The sequence below is a fragment of the Rissa tridactyla genome, chromosome 9 (genome assembly GCF_028500815.1).
Source record: "Rissa tridactyla isolate bRisTri1 chromosome 9, bRisTri1.patW.cur.20221130, whole genome shotgun sequence".
In the NCBI taxonomy this organism is placed as follows: Eukaryota; Metazoa; Chordata; class Aves; order Charadriiformes; family Laridae; genus Rissa; species Rissa tridactyla.
Window position 1 is genome coordinate 11,052,968 of NC_071474.1, and position 23,130 is coordinate 11,076,097.

General features: G+C 40.1%; 1 protein-coding gene across 5 annotated transcripts in view; it reads right to left on the reverse strand.

Annotated features, from left to right (window-relative positions):
- The window catches only part of ADAMTSL3 (ADAMTS like 3), a 205,567-nt gene that overhangs the window by 67,863 nt on the left and 114,574 nt on the right, over nt 1-23,130 (reverse strand). For all 5 annotated transcript variants that reach the window (XM_054213630.1, XM_054213629.1, XM_054213632.1 and 2 more), the window contains 2 exons: nt 11,030-11,156; nt 1,123-1,197 (listed from right to left, as the gene is read on the reverse strand). In XM_054213630.1, the coding sequence (XP_054069605.1) occupies nt 1,123-1,197; nt 11,030-11,156 (202 nt within the window). The remainder of the gene's footprint in view (nt 1-1,122; nt 1,198-11,029; nt 11,157-23,130) is intronic.

Genomic DNA, 23,130 nt, shown 5'->3' on the forward strand with positions numbered 1-23,130 from the left:
TGAATCTAGTACTCTTTCCTCATACGAAGCTGAAACAACAACTTCCTTCTGCAGAACTACTTAAGAAAGACCAAGAGTCCTGACCTGAACTGGTCAGGATCACTCCATACATCCCTTGCAACAGTTTTACATGAATATTATTTATTTCGATATAAGTTCTGCTTTGTACATGGTTGATATCAGCATTCTATCTAGAAGCTATTGTCATTCTGGAGCTACTCTAAAGTAGTAGAAGTCTTATCCAACTTTTTCTTCAGAAGAAAATAACAATACGTTCTTCAAAGCAAACAAATATGTGAGCAATTTTCAAATCAAATGCATTTCTGTCTTCTATTTACATATCTCAGAGCAGCAGTCATCCTTTTTATCTCTATGATTCAGGCTAAGTCTTCCACTGTTACTAACAAAAAATTGTTCAAAATGTTAAATGAATGGTTTATTTCTTTGTTTGTTACAGCAGCAGCACTTATCATTGAAATTATTAGTTCTTTGTGTAAAGCAGCCTTATGGGTAAAGAAGTTATCACAGATACTACTGTCAGCCTTATATAGAAAATATTAGGAAACAAACGTCTAACAGAATAGCAAGCTGTTTCTCATAGATGGTATGTAATGACCAAAAGTATTACAAGGAAACAGGACTTGTGTAGTTTCTTTTATGTATTTTGTTTACCTTACCTCATTTCTACCTAGATTACTTTTGGTGTAACTCTGCTTGCTGACCGAGTGTAACTTCAACTGGACCATTTACACTATCGCAGACTCTTCAACAGAAATCTGGCTCTGGGCTATACAAGTGCTATCGATCCCACAGATAACCCTTTGAAAGTAAATTTGACATAGCTTTTTGCATGTAGTTTAAGGGTGTACTGTATTTTAGACGTCTTATCTAAGAACTACTTGGTTTAAATAAATTTAGAAACCACCAGTATGTATACTATTTCTTTTTACCAAGTGGACTTCCAGTGCTCTGTAGGACTACCTCCAGGCTGGATATTAAAGATGGGAAGAGGAATCAAGGTCATGATCGTACCCATATTCCCAAAGTCTGTATGAGTTCAGATACAAGCTCCTGTTTTTATCTTCTGCCTACGAATAAATACATAAAACAGCTCAGTCATACCAAGGTGTGCTGGTCCTTTTAGGGTAATTCTCACACTGCGACTCCCATGTGGTACAGCAATCACGGTTTCTTCCCCTAGGAAAATTAAAGAACTGCGTTAGAAGTTATCTCGCATCAGGGAATTTGCACATCACACAACTAGACTGAAAACTGTCAAACGTGTCTAAGAAAATATTTAACAGGTTTCACAATTTTTCTATTAAAAATAATCATATGTTATTTTATTAAGTACAGTATACGGAGTCGGTTTGCTATGCTACGCAACTATTAGGACCTACGAATGGACTTGTAAATCTTTCTTGCTATTGGAAAATTATTTGCTATTAACAAAAACAACTGAAATGTCAGTAGTGTATTAGGAACATATTTACACTCTGTTGTCCTAGTTTTATTTCCTAATCATTGAATTGACATAAGGAATCTGCTAAGCAGTACTTCCCCCTTGCAAAAATCTGCAGCTGTTCAGTCTCATTTTGCCCACACCTCATTTCCTGCTGCAGGTCACAACTTTAATAAGTGGCAGGACTTACAGGAAATAAATCATCTACTTAACACTAACCCTTAACCAATTACAGACCAGTTAAGAGCAAACATATATTAGCTATAATGTGTATGTTATAACAGAGTGTCTGCATCTAACTTACCATATAAGATCATTCCTTCCAGTAAGAGCCTCAGTTTAAAATTAACCAGCCCTGGTTTTAAACCAAACCAGCCCTGAATAGGACATGTCAATACAAAACAGCTTTTGGCTGCCTGAATGGCCTCTTCGTATATAAATGTACAGCACACTTACTTCAGTGCATTTTACAAAGGCAGAAAGTTATTACTTTCCATTTCAAATGTAGGAAATCCGTGATTTGCCCAAGCAAACTGAGTTAACAGTCAAATCAATAGACCAGAGCCTTTCACGCCAACAAGAGCAGGGTCTCAGACGAGGGTATGCACAGTGCACGGCAGGGATAGCCACAAAAGGACGAGAGAAGCGTCCAAGCAACAAAGCATTAACATGCTGTCTCCCATTTCTATCACAGCCCAACCACAAATCCTCCTTGAGGCAGGACCGGCAAACGTGGGCCCATCGCAGGTACACCCTGCAGAGGGGGCTCTGTTCAGCGATGGTATTAATGTACATCTCGGGGCCTGGGTAATTCAAAAATTGCAAATTTTTGAATTAAAAAATTTGCAAAATTAAAAAAAAAGTAATGTCAAATTCAAAAAGTAACATCGGTTGAAGGTCAGTGATACGCTGGCTCCTGAATTACTCATACAACATTTAGAGGAAGAATATTTGAGCTTAGTTTTAACGAAAAAATAGTTGAAGAATGTTTCTTTCCACTTTAAACCGGACCCTTTTACAGTAGATGCTAAATTATCGGCTTCTGGTTTACATCCCCTTAGCATAAGTATGAAATCCTGCCAAATGTTCAGGATACTTCAAGCAAATACAGCAATTATTTTTTCTGAAATAAACACCTTCTTACGTTACAGTTTTTATATCGCCAATTTCTAGGAAGGTCATTTAAATATAACAATTTATTTTGGACGTAATAAAATATGATCTTTATTAATTTCATACTTGGGTATTCCACCAGAGTGCAAAATACTACAGTAAGAACAATAATACAGTTAAGGAGCCCTGGAAAAAACATTAACTACTGAACCACTTAATATCTTTTTGCATCTTGTTTTTTCATCAGGCGAATTGCTAAAGATAGTCAGAAGGTAGTGGATGTGTATATCTTTAAAGCAAGGAAATAACTACTGAATTCATATGTGCTCTACAGCATTTGAGAGAAAGCAGGTTTGAGGGGCCCATCTGTCCCTACTTGGTGAGGAATCGTATCCCGTCTTGACAACCAACCAGCAGTTACCGCACAAAACCTCAAATAAGAGTCTGATTACGACCAGTCCTGAATACAGGCAACTGCTGTTTTGAAGTGGAACCAAGGGCACTCTGCGCTGAAGGGACGAGGCCCAGATTTGCAGATGTGCAGAGATGTGTAGGACTGCTCCTCCTGAGAACAACCCGGGTCGTTCTGCTGTGCTTCCTCCACCTCCTTGCAGCAAGCTCCGCTCGCCTCGGCAGGCCTTGTTGATCCCTTTTCAGGATGCTTCACATTCCTTTAGCTGTACTACAGACATTCCACCCTCACCGAAGCACTCTCTGATACGGTCCAAAAGTCTCATGGGGGTGCTAAATTTGGTGTTTCTCTGCGGTGGAGACAATATTACCAGAAAGTATTTTATTTGCATTAGAGGAGATGACTAAGTTCACCACCACAGCAATGTTCAACCTCTGCAGCCCCACAGACCTGTCAAGAAGTCTGACAGCAGGAGATTCTTGTAACCTGACTGAGATAATTATGACCTAGGGCAGTCTTTCTATGACATGAAGTAAGTTACAGGAAAAACTAAAAGTGAGATTTTTGGAATTCTGAACAGAGATGGGGAACTGGAAGAAAATGGGACAGAGCTGACCTAAGGGACTCCACCTTCTCCTGAGGACAGCTTTAACTTCCTACGAAACAGTAGTAACGATTGTCCAGGTCTGCCTCCAAAACTATGTATTCCAAAGGTCTCTGGTTCTCAGTTGAAGCAGATAATTCATATTCTTAAAGGAACACAAGGCCCCTGTAAGCCCATGTAAAAATGGTTATGCTGTACATTTCCCATTAAATCAGTAGGATCCACATTGTTAAAAGCAGTGAACTCTTATGAAAACGTAAGGGGAAATTACTACCCTGAAATCTACATTTAGAATTTCTAATTATCTTCCCCCCCCCCCCCGTACTATTTACGTATTTTTGAAAGTTAATTGCTGACCTTTGTCTAAAGATGAAAACAAATAAGCCCCAAACCATCTGGAACGTGCAGAAACACTAGACCGTAAAATCTGATTTGAGAGTCATAAAGCTCACCTTAAAAACTGAGAAACAGGTTAGATATTGTCTTTCTGTTCTAACAATGTTTCTGCTGTAGGGATTCTCAAGGGCACGTGGGTCATCATCTTTCTCCAGCACCTGCTTGAAATGGGCTTTCAGCTCCTGCCCGGGGACTCTCTCAGCCGATGTGTGTGCACACACTACACACAGTGCTTGCCGGTTAAGCTCCTGGATTGCTCTTACTTTAGATGGCAAGGTTTGATCCTGTTTCTATGATGTTAATGTGGATTTAGATTTTGGATTTCAATGAGAGCAAGATCAGACTCCCTGCTATGGTAAGACTGGGAGCTAATCCCCAGGATCAAAATAAAGGAGCCACATTCCTGAGCTCAATCCAATTCAGCAGGTTTTATTTATTTTTCCATGTGGGCCATGGTGGACCCATTTACTGTTTCACATATGGGCCAATTGGGATTTTTCCCTCTCTCCTCTTACAGTAGGGCAGAAGGTTTATTTCAGGCCTATAAAAACTGTTTCTTTCCATGTATTTGCTCAGCACTTACCTACTGGTCCTCCAGTTCTGTATGAAGGCCTATGTGCTCTCAAAATACAAAGAACAATAGTCCAGGAACAACTACCAGCACAAGGGAACTAAAAAGCTTAAAATTTTTGGAGTCTTACTGCAGCACCTTCCCTCATCCGCTCAAACATTAGGCATCATTTCAGAAGACGTTGGTGCTGGGTGATGTGCTGACCTGCCTAATGACAAGAATTTGTGCAAAGCCAAATACATACTCCTTAGGAGACACCTGAACTAGATAGGTATGTGCTACTGAAAGCAGCAGTTACATATCTTGACCGCAAAAGTCACGTGGCAAATTCTGTATGGGCACGTCCTTTCTGTCCTTGAGTCCTTCCCTCTCCAGCCACACACTCTCTCACTCCTCTGTACATCCATCCCTCTGTCTACAGGTCCTATGACTGGAGTCTGCTTCTTCATCTGAGAGTGCCACTACTTTGAATAGTTGACTAAGTATTTCTACAGTGTGGTAACCTGCTTTTGAGACAGACAGGGTGGCCTCAACTCATTTTAGTTACGTACTTCTTTCCACTTCCGGACACCTCTTCTAAAATTTGTATGCACTGGAGAAAATGTACAAAGACACACAGTAAGCAGTCCATCAAGAAAACAGCCCTCAAGGAAATGCTGTGCAAAATAAATAACGAAATACCCAATGTTCTTACACAGCAATTTCTCTGAGTAAGACAAGAGAGATCAGGAAAGTAAAGAAGGAGGCTTCATACTACCTATAACAGCCCCAAGGAAACCAACCAAAGTAAATGGATCTGTAGATTGAAATAGTTGCCGCTGAAGACCCAGCATCCACGCTATACACATTGCAGGTGCTTCACGTTGAACTGACTCTAGTCTGATTTCGTAGCTGTTGGAGAACATTACGGGTTTTTTCTGGGGCACATCTTCTGGTTTAACTTAATGCAAAAAAAATCCAGTTTATGCTCTCCAAGACCACTCTATGATGTGAACTGATGAGCAGTACGTTAGGACCATGATGAAATTTGCTTCCAAAAACATACTCCTTATCCAAACTGAAACGCTAATGTATTGGCATTCTATCCCTCCCCACACACAGTTTTCCTGCCAAACCAGTCCCAATTCCCTCTTCTGGCTCTACATACAGTTGATTTTCCCCCTTCCTCTCTGAGTGTTTCTGACTCCATTTCCCACCCCAGATTCCTTATCTAATCTCAGTCTTCCGCTCTTCCTCGTTTCCATTGACCCGTTGTATCTGTACATCCAGTCCTAGGCCCTCCTCCCATCATCTCATATCTGTCTTTCCTTCACGGTATGAACATACTGACAAATTTTCTGTTCAGCTAGTCTCGTTTTGTCTTTCCCTCTCCTCATGGGATCTCATCACCCTCAGTCATAAGTCTGAAGCTCAGGAGAGTCAGAAGCTCTCCACAAAATCTCTTCTGTAATGCCGGATTGTGAGGTAGAAGGTATCATAGAGTTCATCCCATGGTAGCCATTCTACACGACAGCAAAGCAGAAAGCAAAAGCAAACTCAAAGAGACTTTTTAATAGGTTAGTTCTGGAAGAGCAACATGTTTATTCTAAGGACATATTACCTGTTTGCAGCTAGGATGTGTAACAAGCTAAAGCACACTTAAAAGGACAAGTTTTCAGAAGCGTCAGCTGTTAACATCCAAAAAGCCCCTACAGCGCCTGAAGGAAAAGGTTTCTGTTCTTTGGGGTTTTTTTGAAGGGTAGTAGTAAAGTATGTGTTGATGTTCACAGATATTGCAAAAAGACTTGTCCATGACCAGAAGACCAGTGCCTGCCAAATTTCAAATCCCTGATCTGTGATCAAGTCCAACAATGGGGGATGTTAAGACATATTAAAGAAAGGTTTCAGGAATGTTTTGACAGTGGGAAACAACATGTTTTTCTCTTCTGTGTCCTTGGAATATGCTGAGTTGTTTTGGCTGAATTTTCTCCAAAACATTCAGCACCTGGCATGGAAAGTTTCTGACCCAACTGTTGAATTTTGGCAAAAAATGATTCATATAAAGTGAAGTATCAGGCAACCCTGACAATGGGGGTTACTAGCTCCATGCATATTGATTTCAAAGAGGGAAAAAGCTGCAAGGCAGCACGCTGTCACAAAATTAAGTCAGCTGATGATACTGAACAGGGAGCCTTGCAGAAGGCCTCTCTTTAGATAAATGACCAAAGTGAAAGTAGGTTTTAGGTTAAGTGCATTTGGGGAAGATGACATACAAAAACGTGACAATAAATGACCAATGGTAAATTACACAAGTGTCATAGGAAATAAGACTCATGGCAAGAAGACATTAAAACAGTTAGAAAGCAATCGACATTGAAACATTTGTATGAAGCTTTTAGCAAAAAGTTAAGAAAGATAAAACTTGCAAGTATCAAACAGTTTGGGAATCAAATAAAACCAGATTAGGACAAGTCTGTGCCTTCAACTTCACTCCTTGTTAATGTCAGAACCAGCATCTTTTCTTCTTCCTTGGTATCAGAACCAGAACACTTTCCTACCATTCCTTGCCAACAATGGTGCAGAAAGCAGACATCAGGGCCCAATCCTACAATTTTTCCATGCGCACAAAGTGCAGTGGAGTTAATGGGAGTTCCATGCATATAGTACTAGAAACATCAGGCCCATGATATCTCATTTCCCAATGGGACGGTACATTTTACAACCTATTACACTTTTTGTTTGAATATCATTAGTCAAATCTTTAATCATTTTACCAGAATGTTAGAATCTGGCTTGCTGGCAGAATTCTAACTTTGTCTTTCAAAGGCAATTAAGTGCTAGTGGAAAAAATAAAGAACTTTTGAAATGACAGTTCATTTCATATTTGCAAAACAGTAAGTTTTCTTTCAGTGCTGTTTAGCTTTCTGATCAAAGACATTCATTTTATGTGAAAACATATAAAAAAAGATAATAAAACAAAGTGAGTCCTTTATGAGAAATCATTTACTATCAATGCCTAAACTTCTCTTTTTAAAAAAAGGACCAAGATAACTAGGCATTTTTATTTTCCCTTATGTCTCCTTTTTTGTCATAAAATAATCTTTGGCTCTTGCTTTCCTTCCAATTCTTTAATTTGCCTCATTGCACAATAAAATTTACATCCTGCTCACAACCTTACAAGCTCCCTCTTAAATACATGTCTGTCATGTGTCGATATTTTACTTCTCAACACTAGCTCTGAAAACTTCCAAATGACTGTTTGGAAGATACTGTGTCTCCCTTCACTCATACATTAGCAGAAAGAAAGCATGACTTTATTTCCATATTTCCTTCACACAGAGGATGATTATTCAGAACTGCTTCCATAGTTTGAACAACTTAACCCAAAAAAGATTTTGGCGCTACCACGATACCAAGAAAATCACCAAAATTTCTGATTTTAGTAGCACGTGTACTGTTTTGCTTACATGAATGGCCATTTATTCATATAAGCTAGCCTACTGTAATGTAAGATAAACCCAAAACTTGACATAACTGACATCTTTCCCCAGAATAGTCTTAAATTTTAAAAAACTCCTCAAGAGCCGCTGAATTATGACAGAGAAAACAATGAACCATGGGTATACTTCATAAACAACTGACATCATCTACATGGACTTGTGCAAAGCATTTGACACTGTCCCACACAACATCCTTGCCTCTAAATTGGAGAGACATGGATTTGACAGATGGACCACTCAGTGGATAAGGAATTGGCTGGATGTTCAAACTCAAAGAGTTGTGGCCAATGGCTCAATGTCCAAGTGGACACCAGTGACGAGTGGCATTCCTCGGGGGTCAGTATTGGGACTGCTGCTGTTTAACATCTTTGTTGGTGACACAGACAGATCGAGTGCACCCTCAACAACTATGCCAATGACACCACGCTGTGTGGAGCGGTTGACATCCCTAAGGGAAGGGATGCCATCCAGAGGTACCTGGACAGGCTAGAGAGATGGGTCTGTGCAAACCTCATGAAGTTCAACAAGGCAAATCCTGCACATGGGCCAGGGCAATCCAAAGCACAGAGGCTGGGCAGAGAACTGACTGAGAGCAGCCATGAGGAGAGGGACTTGGGGGTGTTGGTTGAGAAGCTCAATACAAGCTGGCAATGTGCGCTGACTGCACAGAAATTCTTTACTGTGGGGGTGGTGAGACACTGGGACAGGTTGCCTAGGGAAGCTGTGGATGCCTCATCCCTGGAGGTGTTCAGGGCCAGGCTGGATGGGGCTTGGAGCAGCCTGGTCTAGTGGGAGGTGTCCCTGCCCAGGGCAGGGGGGTTGGAACTAGATGATCTTTAAGGTCCCTTCCAACCCGAACCGTTCTATGATTCTATGGTTCTAACCTGGTCAAGGCAATAGAAGAGACCTTCCACCAAGTGATGTCAGCTGTAGTTAGTTCTTACCTGTGTGAGAATACTACAAGTGAAATTAAAATTTTCTGTCGCAAAATAACAGTTTCAAAACCAGATCCCTTTTACCACTTTGTCTTTATTGTACTTACATACTAAGCAGCAAGTAAATGTGAATCTTTTTATTTCACTTATCATGAACTACCCAATCAGATTTGCCAGTCCAACAAGTTCAGTTTGGGTTGCCTTGGAACTAGCAAGAGGGTCCCCGGGAATAGCCCTTCTCCAGAAGAATCTCTGTTGCTGTAAAACTAGAATAGACAATGCAATTCCTTTCTGTTCCAGCTGACCTCCACATCAGAAAGGGGAAGAACTATCCTGTACATATAGCCTTATATAGCTATATCTATATATACCCACATGAAACAAATACAACTTGGTAATACTACAAAAATATTATCCAGTCTTTACTGCTTCACATGTGCTTGCGCTGTGCTGACCAGAACCTCTGAGTATTTGATAGGACAAAGTGAATAAAAAGGCGCCCTCCATGAAAAAGCTTTTTCAGCTCATTACAAACATCCAAGACGTTTTCTCAGTGTTTCAGGATGAAAAACTTTATAAATTGCTGGACTACATTCTCCCATCCATGAAAAAGGCCTCTAGTAAACACAAGGCAAAGGCTGACACTGATAGCCCATCTGGTTCATAAAGAAAAGGCTCTTAAACCTGTGCAAAATTGTTCTTTGACTTTAAAAGATGCTGCCACAAAAATATTCTACTTTTTGATTTCGATTACCTTTGTTATACATATGTATTGAATTAAAGAAATGATGCACCTGCACAGTGTAGTATAGCCTAACGTGAAACCTTGTAGATCAGTACAAATAATCACGCTGTAAGGTAACAAGCATTAAGATAACATACATTTCACTTCAAGTTACATACACATTGAAGCATATTGCAAGCAGTGGCATTGAAAAACCCCCTGGAAATATTTGTATGCACTGCAATGAGAATTAAGCATGATTCAACATAAAACAGCTCTTTCAAAGTCAGGGCTCGAGTGAAATATTTGCAGGCTGAACAACAACAGTACTAAAACATATGCAGCTGTCAAAGGCAGGTGCTTCATCCATTTAAAAAAAATACCTGCTTGCATTTGAATGTTGAGTATTGACTCTAAGAGCACCAGATCATCACCTTTGCATCTTGTGGCTCTGCAGGAAGGTAACAAACCCCAAAGGTTCCATCTCCCTGTGACAGATGCACATTGTGACTTCAGAAACAGAAAAAAATACATGTGAGGCAAGTATCTCACATGATAAACCCATGGGACATACGCTGCGAGATTACAGGGAGCATCATCTGTGAGGGTGGAAAGCTCAATTGTCAGAGGCGAGCGTCTATTGACAAACCTTGCCTGGATATCAACACAGCCAGGCTCTCACACTCCAGTAAAGGGTCTAGATCTGACACCCCTCCTCTCTCATATTTTCAATACTACTAAGCCTTACAGAGTTATTCGCAGTAAGATGCTAATTATTTTGAGAAAGAATGGCAGAATTTGAGCCAAACACGTGCAAAAAGAGAAGAAAGTATTATTCCCTTTCACCTTTTGCATTTTGTACCATACAAGTAATTAGCTTGCCTCTGAAGTTCAGCTGTCTTTAGACACTTAAAAACGAAAAGCAAAGTTAAGTTGAAAACCAGGCACTTTCAATCACGGGCCACAATTTCCATAAAACCACCTATAAGATGTTTCCATGATTTAAAAACATTGCTGCAGCATCACATATATTGCAACATGAGGATACCCTCTAAAATAAGATGTGCATCTTGATGGTTATTCCTGATAGAATGAATTGAGTAGGTCTATAAAAAAATGCATATCTCAAATTCTTTCCTAGCTATACCCTAATGTGTGGTATCCCTCATGGAATTTCAGTAGACTAATCTAGCACAGACTTTAGAATAAGTAGCTTTTGAAAGCTGCAAACAAGTATATAGTGAAAAGGTCAATACTCTGCAATATGTATGTTATTATACAAGCAGAAAACATAGTCAAGGATAAATTATCATAGGATCAATTTGCAACCTACTTTTTTCTGGTGAGACATGTGCCTTAGCTTGTCCCCTCACAAGCCTGCACGTTGAACCATCTCCTGCACAGATTCCACAGTTGTCTTCCTTGGCATTGCTCCCAAGTTGTCGATCACAGCCTACTGCCTGCCAACATCAACACCACAGTCAGAAGGAGGGCAAAGCTGTAGTAGACGTGCTCAGGTTTCTGGAATTTTATTTATTATGTTATCCTTTTGATTTTATGAGCTGGCCTCATTCTATCAAAGCATATCTTGCTATTTAGGATTTTAAAAGCACGCTGTCATTTCCATGATTTTAATGATGAACCACAACAACTGATATATTAAGCTATTCAAGCATAGAAAACACATGAATCAGTTTCCCACTACTTATGTGAATGAATACCATTGAGCGTTATTCTTTCCAACACAAGGGACAACTATGTTATTTACAATTTGTTTTTCATCACCTGTTTAATTATGTCTGAGAAAGGATTAATGCAAGGAAATAACCCAAGTTAAACATTTAAAGGGCACTCAGACTTCAGCTTCACAGACAAGCAGCTGTGGGCAGTGCTCATAATCTAATGTCTTGGCTGTTCAAAATTTAACTGGAATTCCTGTAGATCTCCTGTTCGCCATTTACATCAATGTCAATCACATATACATTTGCTAACCATGTTTTAAAAAACTTGGATTATTCAAGATCTCACCTTTTGATTTATTTTTTTGTTTCTGAATGAGACACAATCTATAAAACTTTCCAATGATTATTATAAAAACACCCAAATTTAAACACTGCCAAAAATTCCCAAAGCAAAGTTTTTGAAAAACCGTCAGTTGAAAACTCTCCAAACTATAATGAAAACATTTTTCTGGGTTTTCCTTTTTCTTCATATCAGTCACCCTACAAGAAGCATGGGAGTGAGAATAGGACGACAAAGAAGAATAGACAACATTGACTAAAAGCACCTTCTTCCTGAAAGGGAGATAAGTATTTAGTCTCACCTATCTTACCCTTCACCATTTTGTAGATTAAATTTGCAGGGGGTGCCAAATCCCGAGCAACGTGTTAAAAAGCTAATCTGGAGCTTCAAGTCTTCTCAAGTCAGCCTATACACCTCTTATATCCACACATCCCTGAGAAGTGCAGCTAATTCATCATGGACATATACATTTAATCAAACTCCAAACTGACAAATGGATAGAAAGCACTCTGGAAGTTCACGGTTAAAAAACAGCGCTAGAATTCTGAAATTGGCCAGCACGCTTCTCTTCCTATATAAAAATGCTTGGAAGGGGCAGTCTTAGCTGCCAAGATCCACTGCATCTGCGCTATGCCAAAACTGACACACGATCCCCTTGGAGAGGTGAGGATTGAGTCTGCACATGAGAGGCAGGGTTGGGTCTTCCAGTCTCGGAGTTAGCAGACACAAACTGCACAAATCACGCACATCCGCTGCCAAACACGGGGAAATGCAATCTCGAAGTTTCATGTGTCCATAGAAAAGACATCAAAGCAGCCCCAGCTCCCACTCCCTCCCCTTATTTTCCCAATTCCCTTCATCCTGCATTCTTGTAAGAGGCAGCCATTATGGATGACAGTTTATGGTACCTTCAGTTGAGAGACATCCTGCACTGAGAGCATCTCCTTACTGAAGGGTTCAGATTTACCATAGAGATCTGCATTAACAGCAGGAAATTATTTTATTCCTGCAACTGAAGGAGACCTTCACCCTGTGTAGCCCAGCAAAGAATTCATTTTAAAAAGAAATAAGCAGCTTAACTGAAATGATTTAATGTTACTGTTAAGTGATGCTAAAAAAAAAAATAATCAGTTGTAAAAAATGAAGCAAATTAATAAACATGTGTGAAATCAGACCATCTCAGAACAGGTGCTTATTTACTATACAGAAGCTATGCAGTAATATAATTATATGATAATTCAGGATTGGATTAAAGATTAAAATATTTTCACCTGAAGATGGTTTATAACGTTAGCTCTGGGTTCATCACTGACATGCGGAAAATAACAAAAGGAAAAAATTTTATCACCAATTAGCATTGAGAAATGAATGAAAACACCACCATTTCAGAAAGAGAAACTGACTGGGCCACTCTGTGAATCAGAAAGCAGCTAGAATTTCAAGGGGTACAATAGTAAAATGCTCGACACCTTGGCCTTAGACTTGACAACTCTCTTTCCATTCCCAGCTCCACAACAGAGTTCCTTTTTGACTTTTGAAAACTTCCTGTGCTTTTCAATTCCAGCCTGTTGAACGGGGTGTAACTGCAATTCCCCACCTCACGGGGATGTTGCAAGAATAAATCTCCTAAAGATTCTGAAACATTCAATGGGGGAATGATGGGGACCATACCAGTAGTTGGGAGAGTCCATCTTTCTCTCGGGTAGACTTTTAAAGTATTTATTGCTCTCCACTGCTTCTCTTGTTCTTAGTCACACAAAGATTCTACTAGCACAGAACTACTGCAAGTGTAATCTCTCCCCAGATCTCACAAACACATTTCCATTTCGTAGCGTAATCTTATTTTCTAAATATTAAGAATCCGTTTATTCACTCATCAATTAATTCTCAAAGGAAAAATTAAGCTGTGTGAGGAACTGCCATTTTTACTAGTTTAAGCTGTTGTAGATTTGTAGGCTACAGATCCTGCAAGCCTTTAGTGGGAGAAGGGTATTGAGCAAGCAGAGTATTTGCAAGACCAGCCCATTAAAGCCCAACATGACAGTAATAAACATGCATACCGAGCTATTGCACGCAGTCACTATGCAAACAAACTCTCGTTGCACGTAACAAAAATTATACAACTGTGCAAACACAAGGCACTATTGTGTCCAACATGGAACGTAAGAAAAAAAGATAACCAGCACAGCAACATACTTGAGAGGACTGTTTCATATAGTATTATTGCTTGTTTTTTAATAATACGCAAATGCCACAGAAATAAAACAGGAGTGCTAGCTGCAAGGGACCTGGATGTGGGAAAAGCTTTACGGGTCCCCTGCCAGCAAAGGTGGTGTGTTCCGCTGGATGCATTTACCCTCTGAGGGCTTCCTCCCGAGGTTATGTTTATATCAACTGTTATGAATATAAGTATCGAGCAACGATACCCTGGAACACAATTTAGAAAACAACTCAAATTAGTATCACCATTTAGGCCCGAAGTGAGCACAGACATTCAGATTTTGTTTAACATGAAGCACCCCAAAATTCTGCGGATTTTAATTGTGACAAGCCTCAAATTTAGAGCTAATTGAACAAGTGTTACTACCCTGGGATCTTAATGAGGGAACACTAGGGTGGGGTGTATTTCAAACCTGAGTGTCTAGAGTTAGCCTTTTTTAGCTGTTTGTAAAGCCTTGATAGGAAGCAGTATTTCTCAGAGAAGCCGGACAGCCACCGATCTCACCAAATAACAGGGAGCTGTAAGGCACAGCTTTGGAAATCAGGCCTTAAACACACGTGGGTATTTTGACACCAAACATTATCAATTCAAGGTATTCATATTTCAGCCAATAACTATTAGAAAAACACAGCGTTTGATGGAACATTTTGAAGAGAGCACACGTGTATTTGCAAGCAAAGCTGCAACAGGGACAAGAAAATGATATACGGCAGGGGCCTTCCTCAGCTCACGCAGCACCTCAGCAAGCCAAAGAGCTCTGATGATTTTCACGATGAAGGCGTTTGTTAGCGTTAATCTACCCCACATTGCTCGCTGTTTACAGAGCAAAGGGATCAGCTATAAATATTACAGGCAGGTTGGGAAAACATCTGCAGGCTTTTAGGGCATAGTCAGAAATAATTATATTAGGTGATTTTAACGCAGGTTGCATAAATGAAACAAGTGATAATATGAACTGTGTAATGGAAGGATTGGGACCCTGTCAAGTTAAGAAGTCTGCAATCATAAATACCATCATTCAAAAAAAATGATACAAGTATTGTAAGGACTAGGTTGTGAGCTCCTCAGACAGCGGGGAGAATATTGAACAATGCATAACAAAATGAACGATAAGCGGAAATTTAATATAAAAAGAGTGTTGAGGAAACGGGTACTTTGTGCATTTAATAAATCAGCCATGATGGTGTATCTATGAATTTGGATATGGCAGGATTATTTTCAGAAATATGTGTGTGACCCGTGAGTATTTTAGGACAGAACCTGAATATGTTATTTGGCTGTGTTCTTCCAAAGAAAAAAAACAGCAACATGACAACAAATAATACTGGTTTCTCACAAGCTGCTAGGATAGAAAGCATCTGATTAAGCAGCGAACAGAAAAGCTCATCTGCTTCAACAAACGTCTAAACTCAATGTCAGTATGCCAGTGCTATTGTGAAAGAAAATACTGAAGGGTGCTAAATATTTCGTAGCATGCTTAGAATAGTTCATGGAAGTTCAGAAAGGCAAAGGAAGAGCAAAAGGTCAGGGTATAAAACATAGTAATACAGATGAAAGAGAAAAATGAAATTGCTGCTGATATGTTAGAGGTGACTATGGACCGTTACAAATATTTTTGCAAATACGAATCCAAAAATCACTCAGAAGCTCCCACAGCTGTTTCTCTAGCTATTACTTGCTTAGTAGGGTTTCAGCTGAGGAATTAGACTTAAACCAAGAAATTAATATAGCATGTTAATGTCAATTTGCGAAGGTCAAAGCGTGGTCTGTTAAATTCACAGATCTTCCTTTCTCAACGAGATGTTTATAATTAACTGTGATGAGAAAACAGACAGGACTGCAAGGTGACAGATTTTTAACTAAGATTCCAGTACGGCAAAAAAAGCACTACAGTGAAAAACCCGGCAAATCCCAAACCCCCTTCAGAGTCTTCTTTTAATCAACATAAATACAAGCAGGGACTAGAATTGCCAATGCAGAGCCCCATGCAGGATCAGGATTTGAAATTTCAACTTTTGCTTGTTAGACCATTGCTTTAGACCTCCTTAACTTTGTTATTCCCTCAACTGACCGCTCACCTCCAGCTGCAGGCACTCTCTTTCAAAACAGGCACGACACCTTTTTTTTGTAGAACACATTCCACAGAGGTGAGTTATCAAGTATAAAAATATTACATCTCAATTATAAAAAATGTTTCTGGGATGCTAACGACTCAGGATGATATGCTTCAAATAAAGAACCCGAAGATATACCTACGCTCTACCAAAGAAGAATACTTAAGGGAAACATGAATAAAACCACAGATCTGTGCATAACAAGCACCATTTGTTACATGCCATTATTACTATCAAAAGCATGAAATTATATACAGCAACGTATATAATTATATACAATATTTCTCTTTAGAAAGGGCTACCCCCCTTCTACGGCCCTCTGGAGCCAGAGATGCAGGTACAGCCAGAAAAAACAAAAATACTGAGTTCTCCTAATAGAAGTGGCCACAAAAGAATAAATCACTGCTGTTTTTATTTGTGACAGATACATAAATTCTATGAAACATTAATACTGAAGTTGCACTAGTGCCATTCTTTCTCTACCTACTGTGTGTCTTAGACTAAGCTTTTTAGCAGACAGACCATTTAAACATTCAGCGATGTATGCGTTAAATACTACATCATTTTCTACTTTGACTAATAAATTTTTGATTGGTATAGACTCTCATTTATCAGCGATTCCATTAAAACGGTAAGTTAAGTTATGTTTTTCAGTGTTCTATGTTCACTTGAGGGACTGGCAGCTCAGTGTCAGGGAGTGATGCCCTTTATTAAGGTGATTGGGTTTAATAAAATAAAAAGAGAAAATCAATTCAACCACTTCTCAATGTGACATAATTACCATCCTTCCAGAGCTGCTGGGCAAAGCCCACAGTGCTCGGGGGAATCCAGATGACAGCTATTCTGAGTACATTCGCACTCGTGTGCTTTCCTTGGCCTGGCTATTTCAAAGGTTGCACGCCCATGTGCACTCATGAAATAGACTGCTTAACACAAACATATAGAAGGCATTTAGTGAAATTCTGCAAAAGCAGAAAACCCAGGAAATCATTTAAGGGGAAGTGCCCAATGTGCTTAAAATGTAAAAGTAATATTAACATTTCTGCTGAGCAAGGAACTGCACTGCAGAATGGAGAAACGGAGATGGTAATTACGCTTCTTCAAAAGAATGTGATAAAGTTACTGTAGAAAAGACCCTTTCCCGCAAGGGCTGAACAGCCTGTAGTTATCCCAGTACACATTGCCCAGTAGTTCGTGTTTTAAAATTGGCTAGCAACAGATCTGTTATAGTAGTATCTCGTTAAGGGAATCCTGTATTGGTTGGACCACTGATCTGCTGAATGGTGGCAAAGACTATATGGACTAGCGGCAATTGGATTTTCGCTGCCTATGAAATTTGTCAAAATGTGAAAAATACAGAATGAAAGTAGACTATTACACCAAACAGATCCAGTGAAGTGATGTGACAGCCCTGTCCTCAGCATGGCAGTACTTGGTTTATTATAACCAAACTATTTATTTCAGCCTTACAAGAGATCAGAACTAAGATAAAAATGGAACAAAATCATCTACATAGTTTTAAAGGTTATCAGCATTGCACAAAATACAAGATAACCTTAGAATTATTTCTGGCAATAATATCTCCTCCAAGTCTGGTGACTTGACTAAGAAAGGCCACATGTTCTATTTCAACATTTACTAGTAAAAGAAGAAAATAGGAAAAAATGCTCAAAAAGATACATCTCTGTTGCAGTTCATTAGAATCGCTCTCAAAAGGGAAAATTAAAATCCTCAGGGACTCGGTGAGAGAAAAAGGATTTCTATTTCTACAAATACAGACACAGCACAAAATCACAAGCTCGGAGAAATGCAGGCTGTATTTTACTGCACCGTTGCATACGCTATCGCAGTACACAGATCTTACTGCACCAGTGTCAGCTATTTGCTGCATTCTCTCCCACTCTACTTGTCTCTGCACAGAATCACAGTACAGGCAGATGCTAGGAATGTTTGTGTCCACTCAACAAATAATTAATTTTAAATAAGGCTATGGGAATTTATGGTAATAAAAACATGAGTATAAAACCTGTCATGTGAAAATCCTGCTCTGTCTTAGGCAATATTTTGCACGTATCTTTGCCCTGCTGTAAAACCCTGCTGTCATTCAAAGCCCATCTATTCATTTACTTTGCAATCTCCGCTCACATCCTTTGATTTGTGATAACTTCAGCTTGCACTTTATTTCTACAGAGATAAAATATGCCCCTGGAGAGAATATAAAGAAAAAACCTCCCACTGCCTCTTTCCCATGCTCATCATCTACAAGTAATTGATTCTGACAAGCAGAGGGACGAGATACCAGAATATCCTTCCAATTAAGAAAGTCACTGCCTTTTTTTTTTGTTTTGTAATACCTTTAAAAGTAGCGCGGAATACTAGCTTTCAAGCACCACTTTCAAAATCTGGTTTATCCTCATTGAAGACTTAACTTGGTCCCAGACGTGATTTTGTCCTCGGATGGTCCTGTCTCGTAACTCTTCACTTATGTCTAAGCTCAGCCTAACGAAGGCCTGATTATGACAGAGCTTCTCACATGGCTGCAATTAAGGCAGCGCAGGTCAGTAGGAGCCCAGACAAGCCGACACGGGCTCCAGCATATGTTAATGAACAGAACACAGCCCCTTCAGGGACCGTGAGCAGGCACTGTGACTGACAGCGAACGTCCCAGCCCACCACTTCACAGCAAGCGAAGCGGCAATCCCAGTTGCCACGCTGAACGGGTATTAGTGGTGGTGGGAGTAAGAAAATCTCCTCTGAGTAAGGATTTTCAGTCGTTCATAGATGAGAAAGCAGGGAGTAAAGGCAAAGTGTGCCAAAATGCAAACCTCAGAACAGAGGCGTAAAATAAGTCAGAATGACAGGCAGGAGGAGACGCACCATGATGTTCGAATTCCCCAGCCATCCATACAGAGGAAAAGAATGTAAAGCAATAAAAAACCCAGAAGATAAAAAACATAGTGCATAAAATTCATTGCATACTAAAAGGCTCCTAAAAAGAGTTTCCACATATTTCTGCAAACATTTTATATGTGAAGGCAAGAGGCTAAAGGGTGTTCCGCAATTCTGTAAATCCACTTCCGTCAAATAAAACAAAGCGTTTCCAAAACATTTAACTCTTACTACAGGATCTGTCACATGCTAGAGCAGCTAAGAGATTATAAGACCACCCAGCAGGGAGGAAGTACCCTTTCCCACAAGGTCTCCATTTTACAAAACACCCATACACACATTCAGAGGACAGGACACAACCTCCCACCGGGCTTCTTGTTTGTGAGAATGCTTTCAAAAAAGAAATCAATATATGGAATCGGATTCCTTCGCTGCTTGTCTGGCTGGGTCCAGCCAAGTCTGCCTCGCCATATGAGGGCAAAGTTGGCACTGGGGGATTTGAAGGTTACTAAGGCTCTAGTTCAAGACAACTCCCAAATGGCGAGTTTTTCTAATGTCACTGCTCACATGCTTTAGGACCTTGCTAGGCTGGGAAGTAAAATCACAGCTCCACAAAGCTCACTAAACCAAAACAAAACTTGGCAGAGAGAATCACTTAGGAAAAAAGAAATATAGATAAGAAACTGGAGATCAGAAAAAATCCACTACTTATCTGACAAGAAAGGATAAACTTAGACAGTAAGCAATCCCTATAGGGAGTATTTTTCCATAAGAAACAGTAGGAAGGAGAGTAAGACAAGATCTGAAGAGAGACATCAGCTTCTAGCAGCAGCGGGCAGCTGCAAAATAAAAACAAGTGATTCCAAAAGACCTTTTCAGCATGTGAGATGCAGTAAAAGCACGCCTCTGAGTTGCCAGCAACGCCATCACAAGGGAACCACTCTACCTAGGTGGACAATGACATTAGAAGTGGTGCAAGGGGAGCCCTTGGAGGGCGGCTGCGTGATCTGCTGGCTTGGGCAGTCCGAGAGCCTCCGTTGGGCGAGGAAACCAACCCACTGAGGCTATGGAGGGTGATGCTGGCAGGTTGCGTAGGATGTGGTAACCCGTGCTCAGCATGGCCCCATCCTTCAGTGGGACTTCTGGAGAGCCACCAACATTTCCCAGCTGAATTGCAGCTGGAGCTCCCTGCTCTGCTCAGTTTTATGACATATGTCACATGTATGCGGTGATATGAAGATTTTCATATGTAGCTCTCAGAGCCAGAAAGTTTTGTTGGATCTTCTTCTCCCATAGTCTCTCTGGATAAGGTCCAGCCTACCTCTGGTGCCTGCAGTAATACATAGGCAGAGTACAGGTCTCTCTACACGGGGATTCCTCCGTGCTCCAAAGTGTACTTTACTCCACGTGTTTGCTAATCGATGGTACCCAGGAAGGAATGCCAGGTTCAGTATAAAGACTTAACACAGAGCTACCTCAAAATCAGTTCTTCCTATGAATAAGTTACTTGAGCTTTGAAGGTGAAAAAAGGAGGAAAAGTCAATGTGGACATTTGTTTCTTATTTTTAAATATTAAAAAAAGATTGTAAATGTCCATTGTTGGGAAAAAAAAAAGGTGCTTTTTAAACTGCTATTCAAGGGTTAAGTAATCTGACTAACATATGTGAGAAATACAGCTTTATGTCTGCTGTGACACACGATGGAAAGGAAACGCTCCTTTCTAAGTACCTGAACACCAAACCTCCTGTGCATCTTGGGCAGTCCTTTAACATATTTACAGGCAAAAAGATGTATCTGTAGGAATCAGAAGGGAAAGTACACAAACCAGCTTAAACAAGCACTTTGAGAAGGCAACTCTCAGAATAAAAGGAGTCAAGACTCAGAAGACATTAATAATCTGCTACGATTTTAAGATTCAAGCATGAGCAAAGCTCATAAAAAAAAAAGTGCAATAGTCTTCCAAAAGCTTACTGAAACTGTTTTCGGTGAAAACTCCAACAGTTACACCAAGCGTGAGTGCTTTGGTGGCGCGGGAGAGAGACACCTACTTGCCATATCGTGACAGCGAAGAACTAGCATGGCAGAGCCTGATGGCACCCCACTTGACATATGGGATGTGTTCTGGTGTCAGCTTAAATTTATGCCATATGCTACAAAATGTAGTGTAGTGTCTGCCTTTTTTTGGAACACAAACAACTTGCTGACACTAAATGGAAAGTTCACCGCAGGATTTACATCATCTTTGACCTAATTGTGACAGCCTAGGACACAACTACTCAGGCTGCTCTTTAGGACTCCAGATTTTTTGGGTGATGCGTGTATTTATTGTCAAAAGCATTGCTCCATATTAGGAAAATTATCCCTGTAACCATTTCAGGTACTGACACATGTAACATCCCAGTCTGCTTTCTGGTAGAGAAAAAGCAGGTCCGCGTGAATTAAAAACAAAAACCAGGGAGAGGCAGAGCCCCAAAGCAGGCGGAGTAACTGGGTAAGTGTTGCCCACACATGTGTCTGACATGCAGATGTTTTTAAATGTCTCCACCCACATCCAGATGGGCACAGCAGGAATATATTATATGAAAAAAATGCGTCGGGAATTGTGCAGAGACTAGAAAAAAAATATGCGAAGTTAAGTGTGAAAATCCTCCCGGCAGTGAAGTTTTGACCTGTCCCCGTTTAACACAACAGCCCCAGATATTTGCTTTGGTAACAGTGGCACGGCAGTAGCAGACTAAAGCATGATCAAATGGTTTGGCTGAGTTAAGCCTCAAGCAACCCCAAAGTATCTTGTTAACTTTCCCGTTAAACTTTTCCCTGCTCGACCGCCTTTAGATTTCACTTCCCTTGAAGCCTCAAGCCTCCTACCCAGAGCGCAGTTTTGCCATCTCAGGATTTTCCTTGACAGCAGGTTATTGAGCTTGATTCCGCTTGTTAAGGGAAGTGCAAAGGAATCAGAGCTGAGGCGGGACAGCAGGAACTCACCGTCCTTGAAAATTCAGGGAGAGGGTCTGAAGAAGAACCCAAGAGGCAGATCTAGCGATGCAGCCCTGCCTTACCAAGAACAAGAAAAGAGATGAAAGTGAAGTCATGTTGCAGGGAGGAGGGGAAGCCGAAATCTTATAAAACCTGCCAACTTTGAGACAATAAATGAGCAAAACCAGCACCAGTTGGAAAGGGACTCAGGCAAGCCAGTCTCCTTAAACTAACTCTTTGGTGCTCCCAGGCATAAAAGCGAAGATATCCACATCAGCAGTATGACATGTTTATTTAGATGAGTTAATTGTAAAAACACTTGCCAAGTTATTTGCAGGCCGTGCCAAATATATGTCAGAACCCAGCAGACTGATCTTATAGCAACAATTGTAGAGAATCACAATTTTGCTGTCTTCTCTCTTAACGGCAGTTGACTAAATAACCATATTTTTCCAGGAAAGATTAGATGTCAATTTGTTTTCTTTTTCTGCTTGAAGAGGAGTAGCAACAAAGCGCGGGGTCGGTTTCTGAGGAAGTCCCCCACCTCCCGCGGTCCCTTGCACAAGAAACCAACCTTCCCTCTTTGTGCCCGAAACAGTCTGCAAAGAGAAAAGGGTCATTTCAAATGACCTTTCATCTCAATTCATTGAATTTAAATTCAAATTTTTACCTCAATAAAATTATCCAACGCTAAATTATCAAATATATACTTTAAAAAGGAGAAATTTTCCATTTGTGCAGAAATACCTCAGCAACAGCCAGTGACCTAAAGGAAACAGAGTGAAAACACCTAACTGCTTATGAGGTTGTTACAAATTAATTAAATTGCCTAAGTCACAGCACAGGACATATCCTAAACATGTTTAGGTTTTTTTTCCTGAAGATGTTCTCTCACACTGAAAAATATTTTTGTGGAATTAGAAAAGAACGAAAAAAAGAAGAAATGGAACAGAAGATTGATTCTTCTGTTGGATTGATTCTCATCAACAGCGTAAAATAGTTCTAATGCCTGCTTCTGGAACGATTCATTTATTTTGCCACTACTCGGTTTATTCTAAAAATAGATTGTTTACGTTTCCAAGCATGTGATAGCAGATATACACATGAATACTACAGGATACTAACAAGAGACATTGTAGGCAGCCCTTTTAAATATACCTTTCAACTGTTCTTCACAAAATTGGACCCGCTCTAGACAAAGTGAATATTATG